Raw genomic sequence first — 15,264 nt, 5'->3', positions numbered from 1 at the left:
ATTTAGTTGGACTAAGTAAAAGAGGCTGTGGCTATCTGTAGAACAGAGGAGTTAAGCACATTCACATTCATTCCTTTATGGCGAGAGCTGTAGTTTGTCACCTGTGCAATATGGAGAGGCTACCAAGAAAACAGACCTATTACGGTCTGTGGCAAAACCTAATGTGTTTATTTAACCCATAATTTTTCTGTATTACTTTAATTTTTATTTTTGCTTTCCAAAAACATGTTCTGAAAGAACAGTTGTAGACCTCTCTTGAGGATGAGGGCTAAGGAGTCAGAGACAGAGCAATAGAAGAGAAAAAATACTCCTACACTGACGCAGCATGCTGCAGTTTCATTGCAAGTTGCTTCATACTTCCCTCCCAGAACCACAGTTTAAGTTGTTTGTTGTTGTAACTTTTGCATTTAACTGTTTACTTAGGTGTCTGTATGTAGATGTCTACCTCAGAAAGCTGGTCGAGCTCAAAATCAAACAGACGTTAACTAGCTGAAATCATCTGTCTCCATGTTCTACTCTCAGTAATATCTGGATCTCCACTGACTATAATGGGATCAAAGGCACATAATTCACAGGGTAGATAGCAAAAATTCAGCCTTAGTCTCTCCACCACAACTTCCTGGATGTTTTATTTTCCACTTAATTGAAACTTATAGCTTTAGCTATATAATACTGAGAAATAATTTATTACATCCACAGTTGAAGTATTTTCTCAATCTTGGAAGTTATTACAGAAAACGTGTGCTTGCACTTGCCAGGGTTGCAAGGCATAAGTGTCCCAGAAAGAGGTTGTGGATCACCAGATGACAACATTCTCTGCATTTTTTAAGTACACCCTGGAACTGTGAAAGCAGAAGAACAAATAATACCATATATGTTACACTTTCATGGACGAGTGATTGGAAAATATTAGGGATATTTGAGTGCTGTTAAAACACAGTCTGCAAATCCATTCTGGAAATTTATGCCATGCACTTGGCATCACAGATTCTCCGTAATTTAAACTTCCAGCTGGAAAAAGTTTTAACCCTCTTATAAGTTTTATCCTTACCGTTTCTAACTATGAACTGAATTTGTATTCCTGGAATTCACCTCTCCCCTGCTCATTCTTGCCTAAATGATATCCTGAGGCAGCTTTTCCCTTTAAAAGGTCTTAGAACAGTTTATAAAAGAGGAGGAATAGTTTCCCCAGGATGAAAATATTCTAGATAGCTAATATTCAAAAGCTCCAAAGGCATCCGAATAATGCCTGTTTTGTCTGTTTGACAAAAAGCCTCTTAGCAAATAAAACCCCTCTAGGCAAAATTTAAGAATTCAATATCAAGTTATGACCTCATCAGTCTTTATACAAAACAGATGACAAACAGCTTAAACAGGGGTGACCTTAGTAACTGAGGAAATAAGAACTTGCCTTTTATTCTCATCCATCCACTGATTCTACTCACACCCATGCACTGACATACTACAACCTGGAGGCTTGCACTACACCCAATTGCAAGAATCAAATAGGGATGTTCTGACACACTCCTGAAGAAAACTGCCTATCTCATTATTCTGCGAAATTACAGTTGCAACACAAATAGGACACAAGAACTACTGCTGTCCCCAAGGGAGGCATTCAAATCTGAGGGAACATGTTAATGAGGAAGCTGGAGATGCTATGTCAGACTGCAGCGTGATTCTGTCTGCAGGACGTCGCCTATTCATGATGCTGAAGGAGAAAACCTATAGCCATTTATAAATTTCAGGTTGTGTGCACATGCCCAATAGAGAGAAAATTCATTTGGAAAAAGTACAGGTAAGTGGGTGCCACTTACTATAAGAGAAGATCACTGAGAATCCATATTGTCATTTAAATACCCTCTAGCCTATACATGCTGTATACCTACTGGAAATAAATAGCTTCTAGAAGCAAATAACTCTCCATTACTTTTTTCTTTCTCTTAGTATGGGGATACTGAATACTTTATATAATTTCAAAAACTGAAATACAGAGCACTAACGTATCCTACACGTGCATTTTATCAAATGCTCCATGCAGAGGAAGAAAACAGAGAAGAATGGAAAAAAAAAGGTGCCAAGAATTGCATTAATCTCTACAGATACTGAATTACCATGCTCTGCGTTCAAAGTCTGCTAGGGAAAACAAAGTACAATTTGAAATCATTAATATTGAAAAGCCAGTCTTAGCTGTTTTTTATAATTGGTACATATATTTAAATAAATTTCTACTGAACATTTTACTTACCGTTTCCACGCCATACTTCAGCCAGATGGCAGCTTCCTTCTCCAGGCTCTTTGCAGAACTCTACTACATCGCGACAGGTTGTTTCTGGTGTAATTGGAACTTCTGTCAAAATCTGCTCATTGTTGCTCAGAAACACAGTTAATATCATCTGAAAGTAAAAAAAAAAGAATATTTTTTAAAAAGACAAGAATAAGATTCTCCTTGTAAATGAAAATGTATGCTTATGGGCAGTTAACACAATCAATAAAAGTAGTTTTCAATTTCCTGTAACTGCCAAAGTTTAGTCTTTTGTGATTTTTTTTGATTGTGCATTGAATTGTGAAATATTTTGGTTTACTTCTGTCTGAAAAGAATGTTAGGAGGGAAGGAACAAGTTTTGGTTATGCTAGAGGCTTGAAGTCACAGCATTTAAGTATGGCAAATAAAAGAACATTTTGGCAAAGTAACCCGAGGTTTCACAAGGGGGCAGCTCTATTGCATTCTGTAGGACACAGATAATTTTTGCAATTTGGCTAATGATAGTTATATTTGCTTGAATTACAAGCCTCTGGTTAAATGGTAAATTGTAAATAAAAAATCTGGTTAAATGGGAAATTAAATGGTAAGGTTCAAAAAAAAAAAATAAAGAGGAAAGAAGTTACATTTTCAAGGAGCTACATTATCTCAGCATATATGCTAGAGCTAAAAACCTCTGAACAAGTCAGTTCATCCTGTACTACTTTAGCCCCACCACCTCGAGCTTGCTGTGTTGATCAGAGTACATGAAACCTTCCCACGTGGGTACTAGGCATGATCTCTCCACTCAAAGTTGCAGCATCAAATGAAGACTTTTCCTCTAATAATCACTCACCGTTATTCCAGTTGGAAAGTAGCCACAAAACAGAAATTCCCCCCCCCCTTCAATATGACTTGACACGCAGGAAAACAGAAAGAAGAAAGAAGAGAAAGTGGGATGAAATCTATAAAGGAGGAAGCGCAGCAGTAGTACTAATCTGGGTTGATGTAGACTTCTGTTCGAATTCCTTGCTCCACCTTACATAAACATGTGCACAAATACACATATCCAGAGATACTCCAATCCCTTTCCATGTTAGCAGGTGTAACATGGCAAAGATAAACACTCCAAAACACTGCACATTAACTTAATTCACCTCACACCCTTGGTACATATGCATATCATCATTAATATGTTCATTTGCTACAATCCCCTTAAGGACCTTTGCATTATACAGGATTCTCAATGGATTTGTTTTGCAGGACTTCATATCATATACTGCAAAAGCTGGAAGCTTATAGTTAACAGTGGAGGGGCTTGTAAGAAGGAAAAGATAAAAAAATTCTACCAAGAAGCAAAGTCCTAATACTACAACGCTGAAGTGATTCATTTTTTTCCTAAGTGAGACCAAGGACCAATAAAGGTTGTTTTCAAAGAAAGGTACTCCTATGTTACACTAAATCCTCTGATAGACACCTGACACTAAGCTCCTGCTTAAAATTAAACAGACACTCTGCACCATTCTATTTCTTTCCCATCTGAAGTCACAACACTGTTCTGCAAACTCATGGGGATGGAAGAGAGAGAACGTGCTGTTTGAAAACCCAAGATTCCATAATAATAGATATCCTTAAAGAATGTGACAAAATTAGGAATTTTTTCTGCAAAATTCTATCAGAGCTTTCCAGTAAATAAAATGTAGCATCACATATGGAATCACAAACATTAAACCTAATTATTTAAGAGCTCTTCGTTAAATGAGCACTCTCCACTTAAACAGAGTTGTGCTTCAATTTGCATGGGCAATTTTAAAAAACATTCACATCACTCTTATCTGTGGGACATATACAGGTACCATAATGGAGATGTGCATTAATAACAGCTAGATACCGAGCAAGAGCAGTCTATCTACTTTAGAAGTAAAGTAGGCACAGGACAAATTCCAAGAAAACCCAGGTTGGTTTCAAGCTCTCAGTGTCCTTCATCAATTCCTTGTGCTATTTTTGTCCATGTTTCTACTCTCCCTCAGCCTGCCAAGTTAGTACACTGTATCCTGAAGTTTTCAAATAACTACACTTCAACACATGAAATAGTCATTCAAGGTGGTAAATACATTAGAATTCACCTGAGTCCCTCCAACAGCAGCATTAAAGGAAACAATAGTATAGGCAAGTAGCGAGGTATAGGACGCAGCCACAGACAATAATGAAAGAGCCTGTAACCACCAACTGTACACAGCTCACTATGTTATTTTTCCTCATAGAAGAACAGATTCAGACAAAGTCTCAACATTCAGTGGCTGTGGCATCTTTTACAGAATAGATACCTGATGTGGAATCTAGTAGTGGAATTTGACCTCATATTTAAGAAGAAAAGTTCATATACTTTAGGAGGTCATCTAATGCAGTCTCTTGGCCTCAGGCAGGATCAGCTATACCTACATTATTCTGTGGAGGTGCTTGTTTAACCTGTTCTGAAAAGCCTTTCATGATGGAAATTCCACACCATTTCCCTGAACCATCCACTCCAAGATTCCTGTTGCCAGAAGTTTAAGTCTAGCCAAAGCTTTCCTTGATGCTGTTTAAACCCCCTAGTCCCTCTCCTAGCCACAGGGGTGACAGAAAGTACTTTTTTATTCCTCTCTGCAGTTAAATTTAAGGAATAGATAATAAGTAAGTAAATGAAGTAAGTTAAATTAAACAACACCAGTTTGACAGAGAATTATTAGTACCATTTCCTCATAATACTTCATAGGAATTCCAAAATAAAACCCAAGTTTCCCCAAATTTTATGAGAATGCCAAGAGACCCTGGATTTACTGAAGTCATGATACAATGCATACTGCTCATTGTTTGCCTGAAAGTCCTTATCTTGTTATGAAAGGGTAAGAGAATCATTTAACATGATGTGGTTTTACATGGTTTCCAAGTTTCAATTTTTTTATTGCTGCAAAGATAACACCAGCCCAGAAATCTTGTTTTGTGTATTCAAGGTTATCTGTCTGTGCTTTGGAGACAAAGCCTTGGAGGTGTGTGTTATCCCATACACCTCAGTCAATTCTCCTTAAATTCAGACCTCAACCACTATATAAACTCATAGTCCCTTTTGCACGAGCAGGCCAAAATTTGCTGTACCTTGACCACACCACTTTCTTCTCTCAGGTCAGAGTGCACCAGTACTGTCTTCTCCAAAGCCAGGTGTCACTCACAGTATCATGTGTGAGACAGCCCAGGGAAAGATATCTCAATAATGAGAAGGCAAGGTGCTGTAGCCAACTATTGTCATACTGTTTCCTAAGCAAACTTGGTTAAGTAAGGATTTATTTTTAACAGGTTGTCTGAGTAACACCAAAAGAACTGCAACACTGTGCTGTGAAACAGATGTCCTGAAACATACACAGGAACACAGGAAGACTCAAAATATTGGTCATTATTAATATATTGCAGTATTAATTAGATTTTTGAGTCAGTGTCATATCTGTCTCTATCTGTGGAGGGGGTGGAATAAGAATCAGAGGTATTTCATTGTGAGAAAATACAAAGAAGCATTGATAGAGCCTGGAAATTTGCTGCTGAAGAACATGAGCGAAGCATACACATGAAATACACAGTACACCCACTGCAGTAAATAAGCTTTATGAAAAATATATTCTTAGCCAAAGTTCAGGAGAACTGATAAATCCTTTGATTTCTTATTTTAAATGATCCCACACTTCCAACCCAGACATGGATGTCGCCTCTTTCCTCTACGCTTCCTGCTACCAAACCAATGGGTTTATACCAACTTTCATCAATTCACAGCTCTTTTTCTCTTCTTTTTATCTTCCTCCCAACCTGCAGCATATCTTTTCACAATTCATGTCTTTTCCATGTCAAAAAAGCTATATCAAACACCACAACCGGTCTTCAGAACTACTGTCATGTCACTCACTGCTCAGCTTACAGATAACCTCCTCCAAGGTGGACCTCAGAATACATATACTCTATGCAGATCTTTGCCTAACATGCTTGCCAAATAGCTGCATGTGCTCCTCTTAGTATGTTGCCTCTCCTTTCTTCAATCCCAATCCTCTCCTTTTAACCATACTTCCTGTGTTAATATAAAGAACACAATCATCCCTGTAATTTCTCAAGGAGGTAGAAAAGAGGGCTAAATCCAAAAGATCTTTATCCTTGCTTATTATCTCATCTCTTTCTACAGCTGGATAATTTCACCTACAAAAATTTCAACAGGCTTCAAGTTCCATATGGCTGTAACACAGTCCTTAGCCACTTTTCTCCAATAACTCCCTAGATTTCACAGTCATTGTAAGACACGGGTATCTATCACTATGAGCTGTAATACAAGCATCTTTGCCATCGATCATTTTCTCAGTCTTGTGTCTCAGATTTCTATCTCTAATTTTCCTATACAATAGGTTTAATTTTTTTCCTATAAACTGGTCTAACTAACGCTCTGAGTTTGGAAAATTGCCTATCGGTTTGACAGCTTTTCATTGGTGTGCCTTTTTTCACTCATGCCTGCCACACAACACTCATTCTTCATACCTATGGCTTTGACTATGTTTCCTTTCTGTATCAATCACAATAAGCACAATTTATTGGTCTTCACTTCCCCATTGTGATGTGCAATCTTCTTTCCTATCATTTTTCATTCTGTATCAAGAAACTGATGACAAATTGATCCTTTACACCAGTTTTTGCTCTCCATGTGCTGAACAGGTATTTTTATGCTTTCTTCTGTTTTGTTCACCACACCTTATACGCACCTGCAAAGCAACCTCATTATTTTCCTTGAAGACCCTCATTAACTGTACTGACTGCTATATATATTAGACACAAGAAAACTCAATATGGTGAAAAGTGCTGTCAATCAGGACAATAAATATAGTTTTGTTTGCTAAGTTAGAGAAGACTCGTCTTCTCTGACTCTCTAGGTGAGTCTTCTCTAACTGTCTAGGTTCGTCTCTTACTTCATCTCAAACCAAGATTCCAAGAGCCGTGCAGCAGGGATGCCCTCGTAACTTGTCTGCCACAGCAGAGATCCCACAACACCACAACTAAATGCCTTACATGCTACTGTATAGAAACAAAAGATCCTTCTAATGAGTCTGATGTTCATTGTTCGATACAAGTCAAGAAACCATCTTGACTTCCCCACTTGAGTTTTACAACTTCAGTTGCACTCCCCTTGTACAAAGCATTTACTTGTGATTGGAATAAAACTAGACCAAGAGCATAGAACCAGCAGGTGGTAGCTATGGACACTGTAGTAGAACCAGTGTAGTACATTTCTTAACTAAGAACCAATGTATCACATTGTTAAGAAATCGCCTAGAGAGTTAAAACTCCAACTGCTGAATTAAGTCTTTTCCTCACCGTTTTCCTACAATCTTACCAAAAAAAAACCCACAACCTTTTTATGTTCAGCTAATATCCCAAATTAAAGAGAACAGGTAGAGATTTAATGAGATCATCTTTAACAATGATTTTCATGGAGACAAGCTAATATATCTTACTGAACTATTAACTTCTGCTACAAGACATGAAACACTGGTGCTTGAGAATAAAGAAACTGTACACCCATGCCTCCACTGCATTATGCCCAAGTTAATTTACTAATTTGGACAGCTGATACAATAATTTTTGTAAATATAATAACACTGTCCATGTAAGTATGTATCTCCCAATACCCTACTTGCAGAAAATTAAATTATGTAAGCTATCAGAAAGCAATCACACAAGTACTATTTCAGGACATGCTGAAACAATAGAATTTAAAACAAGTCTGAGATTGTTTTCTTAGAAGTCAGATTCAACCAGAGTAATAGTAAGTTCTGGGGATGAAGATGACAAATTACTGAGCTGGCTTTTTACTTTACATATAAATGTGTTTTAACTAAACCAAGTGCTTCCACTCAAACCCAAGGTTCCTGGCAAAAATGGGTCAGATTATTATTGCTTTTCTTGCATATAACCTACTTTATATCAACAGCAAAATAATTTAGAAAATCACATCTATGAAAGGTTAGAAGCATGATCATTCAAGCAGCGAAGAAAAGGTTACAAAAACCACATACCAAGAAAGGTAAACTCATTAATTTTTCCCTTTGTGATATCTATCACTCTCATTACCCAAACATAGATATAGGAATGCCTACCTGCTGTTAAGGGATAGTGGATACTAGATCTTTTTGTGGTAACAACTTCTACCAATTTAAGAATTATCAAGCATTTGATTGTGAGTTAAGGATATACTGTATATTTAATATGGCTAAATTCACACAGTGCTGGATAGTCTTACTAGATTTTCCTTTTACGTTTTTCTTTTAAACCAACCTAGAAATGTCATTGTTAAAAGAAGCACCAAAACAAAAAATAATCCCTCTTCCAGGAGAAGAATGATCAGACATTTCACATATCGGAATTGTTTATTATTAAAAGGCTGACACACAATGAACTTAAAGTATGAAACACATTTCAGATAGAAATGCCAACTTCCATTCCTTCTGTTTCTCAGCATGCATTTTGCCATAATAAAGATTCAAAACCACCCATTCACAGTCTTATGCTTTGCTGTTTCACAGCAATTAGAGGTGCCTACAACTCAAGACAAGACCAATCATCAGTGTAAATCTCTCTCACACAGCAGAGACCTCAACACCTCCCAAGAAGTTTTTAGCTTTCATCCTTGGTTTTGCTGACTTGGGAGTCCCAGGACCTTGCCATATTTAAGGTGCTACTACAGCAGTGTTAACCAAAACACCCAGAACTATGGTACAGAAATGTCTAAGCCTCGTCAATCACATATGAACTTTGATTAAGGGTGAAGTTTTCAGTTTCTGGAAAAACTACAGAATGAGACGTAAGCCAAACGGAAGAGGTGAAAACTCATCCCCTTAGTGATGAGCCATACTATTATGCACAGCTCTGCATGAAGACTGGTCAGAGGAAAAAGTTACAAATTAGTGATTATCTCCTGCAAGTTTTCTTGCCTGGAATTCATGCCATGATGTAAATCTTGCATCACACAGCTGTAGAAATTCTAGTTGCATTATTTCAAGCACTAAAGCAGAATTTAAACTTTATTTGCAGTATGAACATTGTCCTTTTTTTTAAGATTATAGACATAATTAGGTGAAGGTTTAAGCAATTACATTTTAAAAGAAACCAGACTGTGAAATTATAACCACAAAACTGTTTTAATTAAAGCCATCTAAAGATACATCCTTGACTCATGTCATGAGCATTTCTTTATCCTGCTGAGATTTCAGAACAAACAAATCCCAAATAAATCTCTGATGTTGATTAATATATGTAAACCCTAGAAAAAACAGTAGTAACATTAAACCATTTCATTTCCCTGTATTAAAAAGAAACATGCAAAGTCCATCTAATAAACAAGTTATTCACCAGCAGGCTTTTTCCAGCAGTTATTTACTTCAAAACTGTTATTTTCAAAACTAGATCTATTGAAGAATTTCTTGTTTACAAATCTCATTCCAAGTAAGAGCATCAAGACATACAGCAAATTTATTATCGATTACTCTGTTTTCCATCAGGATCTTTCTTTAACAATTTTTCCCCTTCCCCAAATATGGGAGGGAGAACCAACTGTGTTCAATCTGCATATTTCTGAACATGATTCCTCACATCCTCCACACATCCAAGCTGTACAAACTTTGAGTTCAGGACAAAATTTGAACTCCAGAGATTCTTTTGACTGTATTAGTAAAATCCACAAAAGTAGTGCAACCAACAGGCTGCAGTTGGCAAAAAATATAAAATGAGTGAAGTTTTCTGCCAAAAATGCAGACTCGTGAAACCAATAGCATGTTTCCTACTACACTTTTAAATTTGAATCCAACTACCTCCAGATGGTCTGCAAAAGAATTCACAAAATTGGGAGCGAGTCTCAGACACTAAAAATCTATAGCATTTAGCTGTAGGCTACTAAACCATAAATTCCCTAAGCATTTATAACGTTACTCAAAGATATCAACAAGCTAATATTATTCTTGGATAACATTTGCAATTTTGATCAAATATGAAAATTTAATGATCCTTAAATATACTTGATCTCACAGAAGCGTTTTCTGCACAAGCTCATTTGCTAGTGCATTAACTTGCACTGAAAGAAAATAAAAAAAAAAAAAAAAAGAGAAAAGAGATACACTTTGATATCCACCTCTGCCCCAGCCAGCCTGGATGCAGAAAACATAACCAAGAGGAAAAAAATATCATTGCATCAGACAGTAGTAGTGCCAACAGCCTTAGTGATGTGATACAAAATTGCTTCCATTGCTAAAGCACAGAAATCACTTAAAAAAATAATGTAACTCCAGTTACAGAAATGTGGAAGTATAGCATCAAAAGAAATCCTTAAAGGTGATTTTCCTACATTTTTCTAAAGTGTCAATGTATGCAATGGCTTAAATAACTGCCAAAACCCAAGGATATTTCCTCCAGGACTTTCAGGAGTGTTGACTTTGCTCTCTTCTGTAAATTAGCTTTCATATGTGACAGCAGGTGTTCAACAGGATTCAGACTATTTAAAAACCCTACACCCCCTTTATATTTATTTGCTGAAGGGATACTTATGACACTTTATTGCTATTTGTTACTGAAAGATAAAAAGCTACAATATCAATTGTAGATCTGGAATCTGAAGCCTCTTAACTCCTTCAGTAGCAGGCTTTTTATAGGGCACAGAAATAAACCAAGATTTTTGCTAGAAGAAGGAAACAGCAACTATCATCACATACTCAAATATATTCAACTAAGCAAGATATCAGACAGATTATTAAATGAAAGGTATTGCAGTAGTTAACTGCAAGACTTCCAGAACTGTAGGAAAACAATACCTAATGGCAACAATACAACTAAACCTTGACTTATATAAACAACACAAGCAAGGCACAGGCTCCAAGGCTTTGAGGAGTAAGATATCCAATAGGGCTAAGAAAACCAAACCCAAAAAGACCTAACAAATGGTACATTTCCAGCATCTGCCTAAGACAGAAGAGTGACATGATCATTTAGACATTACAATCCCATATCTGATGTTAGACTACACTTTGTTATATTAGAAGTCACAATCAATCTGTGGTACTAAACCACTGCTAGGTCTCCAGATATTATCTTTATAGAAGCTGTTGCTGTTTGTAACAAGGCTGCCATGCCTTCTTTTAGACTCAGATGGTTCTAGTAAAAGCAAGCAGGAGCCGAGATTTAGATAAACTAATTTAAAAGATGGGCAGTAAACATGTGGCTACAGAAGGGAAAATGGGTATAGCTGAAAAGGGACAAGTTAAAAGCATAAAAGAGGTTGCATTACAATTAAAACTATTAATTTAAAAGGAAATCTGTCCAAGTGCAATATTTAATGTCATTAGCTAAAGGAACACAGCCTGAAGTTCAAGAAATCTATAAAACATGCCTCTTGTGATGTTTTCTAGTGGAAAATGTAATTTGGCACTTGCTACAGAATGAGTTCAACATCCCTGCATCGTATTATCTGTTGGCTTGATTCCTAAATTGCTACATCTGGAGAAACAGCAAGACATCTTGTTGTTGCTCCTTGATGCACATAATTCTACCAAAGGACTATCAAGACACCAGTTACCATGTAAGAGGCTTTTGAACGCAGGGATAATTCTAGGTACACCAACAAGTTTGTGCTGAGCACATTTCTCCACTAGGCAACATACTTTACAAATGGAGAGATTTTTTTATTCTTTCCAGAACAATGCTTTGAAATTTTGTTTCATCCTTGCGTTTAAAAGACTGAGGGGCATCTGATACCTTTCAGGATATGCACAGCTATTATTACAAGGATGAAGTTGGAGCCTCTTTGTGAAAGGCTCTCTGCTCGCATCAGTTGATGCTACATTTCCTAAATCCCTTACAAGGATCATGACAACTCAATACATAGAAATAAGTATTCTCACCTTGTGAATTAGTATTCTCTGATTTATTATAGGACTGTTGTAAACGAGTCTTTGCCATCTATCTATATATCTACATCTATCTATGAACTAAGAACAGAAGACTAGTTTTCACATCAAGCCAGTGTTTTTCTGACACTTGCTGGATGCATTAAGGATACTCTTTTAAAACATATTTTGGGGAAAGAGTATTTTTGTCTGTGAATTTTAGGGTGACATCTAGTACTACCTGCCTAATTTCAATGCGATTTATCTAAAGCACCTTGCAAAAATAGAATAAAAATCAGCAGGCACATCAATTTTGTTCTGATTATGGAATTAGAAAAAGGCTAATGTATTTAGGAAAACAGCAAATAGCCCCACTATAAATAAATAATTTAGGCCTATGAATATGAGAATTCCTTAAACAATGTATTCTTGCCAAATTCTTTTTAGATATCTGCAGCAGATGCACTTGCCAGTGCATGGGACACTAGTAACACACAGGAAAAGTTGGAAGTTCAGGGACAGCAAGACTACACATCAATACAATAGCCACACTGGTGCAGTCATCTTCCCTGAAGTCCATTTGTCCATAAACCCTGACCATTCTATTTGGATTGAATATAAACATGATGTCTGTATTTCTACTGTTCTTCGTATCTCCAAGCCAGAGTCCTCCACACCAAAAGGGTCAGAGAGTTACAGGGTGTAGGGTCCCACTGTAGGGTCAGGTGTGGCCCCACAGGCCCCAGGGAAAAGCAGGAAGGAATCACTGTGGCACTGCAACTGCAGCTCATCGTACAAGATCACAAACACAACTTAGTGCTAATGTCCAAAGGTCTGAATCTCTCCTGTCTGTCAAGGCAACCAGCACATCATATATCAAATGCATTACAAGCTCTGAACAACAGTCTTAAAATATCAACTGCCCATGTCATCAGCTGATGAGATATGAGTAATATGTTAAACAATGTGATTAAATATTTTACTTTATAAATCACTCCAGAGACAGAGACATGTTGCTGAAGAACACCGCAACTGTACCACTGTAAAAACTGCAGTAAACTCAGGTGAACTGGCAATAAATTAAAAACCAAACTAAAGGAATCCAAGATGACTCAGCTTCATAGATTCTTTTATTACATAAGAATCTCAGCTTTCCAGTCAGGAAGAAAACCCAAACAAACAAAACCCCCGAAAACCCCAAGATATATTCAGTGAAAAGAAAGGTTAAACAAAAACAAAACAAAACCCCCAAATCAAATCACACACAAACCCAACCCAAACAAACACATACCGCATACACAACCCCCCTAATACTCCAAACCCTACAAAACAGGACACCCTCTCAAAGACTCAAGAACCAGATGACTGACTAAAAGGAAAACCCCAAAGTTTAGTATTTTACTTTTATTAGGTGGGAGAGAAATCTTATTCGATGTTTTTTGCATATTGGGATTAGCAATACTGTAATTTACTTTGAAAGAAAGCTCATTCTGACAAAAGATAAAGCTAAAGAGAAGGGTTAAGCATGAGGTTTTCGGTTAATTTTCCTGAAAGACAACTTAGTCTTCAAAACTCACATGCAACAAAAGTGTCCCACAGAATCTGTACCACAGAACTGAGTGTTCTCAAATTATTAAAAATATTTTGGACAAGGCTAAGGAAAGGGAGGTGCTGATGTTTCTACAGTCTTTGTTTGACCTTGTCAACAGCTAAAGCAAAGTCATCCAAAATTCACTGAATTCCAGAAAAGCCTGACCTACCTACTGTACTGAAAATAATCTCTTAAAAAAGTGTAGGATACACAGACAGACATTTGTGTCCTTTCATTTACAACTTTTCACAAAGCAAACAAGGCAAATACAGAAAGCCAACCAACTAACACTGTATTTTAACTGACAACACTGTGTGCTTTCTGTCAATGACAGAGGTGATTTGCAGCACTGAACTCAGCTTTTTCACTTTACAAACAAGGAAATCCACAAACACGCACCCACATGTAATGCTGCAACTGGAATCAGTGCTCCTCTTTTATTTTCAATAGAGCCAAACAAGAAGGGACTGCCACAGCTTTCTCCCACTGAGCGGAAAGAAATAACAAATACCGATTGTTTAGCGTGCTGCTTTCAGGGAATACCAGCCATTCAAACTCAGATGTAATGTTATCTGGCTTGGCAAAAATATGAAAAGTGAAAAGTGAATACATCCTTTGGGATTCAACAGGCACTCCACAGAGTTTTCCTTCCATCAGAATGGAATTTGGACATAATAGAAAAATCGCTCTTTCCCATGCATTTCTTTTAATTTTTAAACCTGCTATTTAAAGACTAAAGCTGTTCTCTTTTACACTCAGGTCTGCACTTCGGCTGAATCAAAACCAATACATAATAATAATAATTTAAAGAATCAAGTAACTTATGTGAGGTAAAATTAAAAAAAAATCAGACATTTCATATACAGAAGAAAGCCATGTAAGGCAGTAACCTCTGATATTCAAGTTAAAAATCCCACATACACACACTCTACCCCAATATTAATCGTTCAGTTTTACAAAAAGACATCTCAAAATGCTTAATTTTACTGCAAATAAACAAAACCAAAGTAATCCCACCTTCTTTTTTATAATTCTGTCCTTTATCCAGTGTTTAGAGTTAAGTCCAGTCTTCTCTGGTAGCCAAGATTTCTCCTTTGATGTTTTTATAATATTCTGAAGAACCATCCTTAAAATATTCTTCATGTGGACAGTGAATATAGTGATAGTAGTGAATATAAAATATTGTGTAAACCTAAAACCTAAGAACAGGTTTTGTGCAACAACTACAGTGAAAAACTACTTAAATGGAGTATTTTTGGTCTACTGGCATATGAATTCAAGCAGTAATGACGAGTAGTGATAAGATGTTCTAAAGAAACAAGACAGGCCACAGTCATGACAGGAACAAGATAGGCTGGATCAAGTTTCACCTAATTAGGCAAGGTTGCAGTAGGGGAGTTCTGCTGTCCTCCCATTGTGCAATAGTAATCTTTGTTTGCTATTATAATAATGACAAACAGTAAGTATTCATCCTAAATAAATTTACATATAAGGCT

The 15,264-nt window shown here is 36.8% G+C and overlaps 1 protein-coding gene across 1 annotated transcript in view; it reads right to left on the bottom strand.

Annotated features, from left to right (window-relative positions):
* Window positions 1-14,911, bottom strand: part of PPP1R13B (protein phosphatase 1 regulatory subunit 13B) — a gene marked incomplete at its 5' end in the record, with an annotated part of 57,367 nt that extends 42,456 nt beyond the window's left edge. The window contains 2 exons of the mRNA XM_084270753.1: window positions 2,249-2,396; window positions 14,786-14,911. Of these exons, the coding sequence (XP_084126879.1) occupies window positions 2,249-2,396; window positions 14,786-14,911 (274 nt within the window). The remainder of the gene's footprint in view (window positions 1-2,248; window positions 2,397-14,785) is intronic.
* Between the last annotated feature and the right edge of the window lie 353 nt (window positions 14,912-15,264).

This window comes from Gallinula chloropus (assembly GCF_964237585.1).
Source record: "Gallinula chloropus genome assembly, chromosome: 14".
NCBI lineage: Eukaryota > Metazoa > Chordata > Aves > Gruiformes > Rallidae > Gallinula > Gallinula chloropus.
This window is presented reverse-complemented; position numbering and strand designations above follow the sequence as displayed.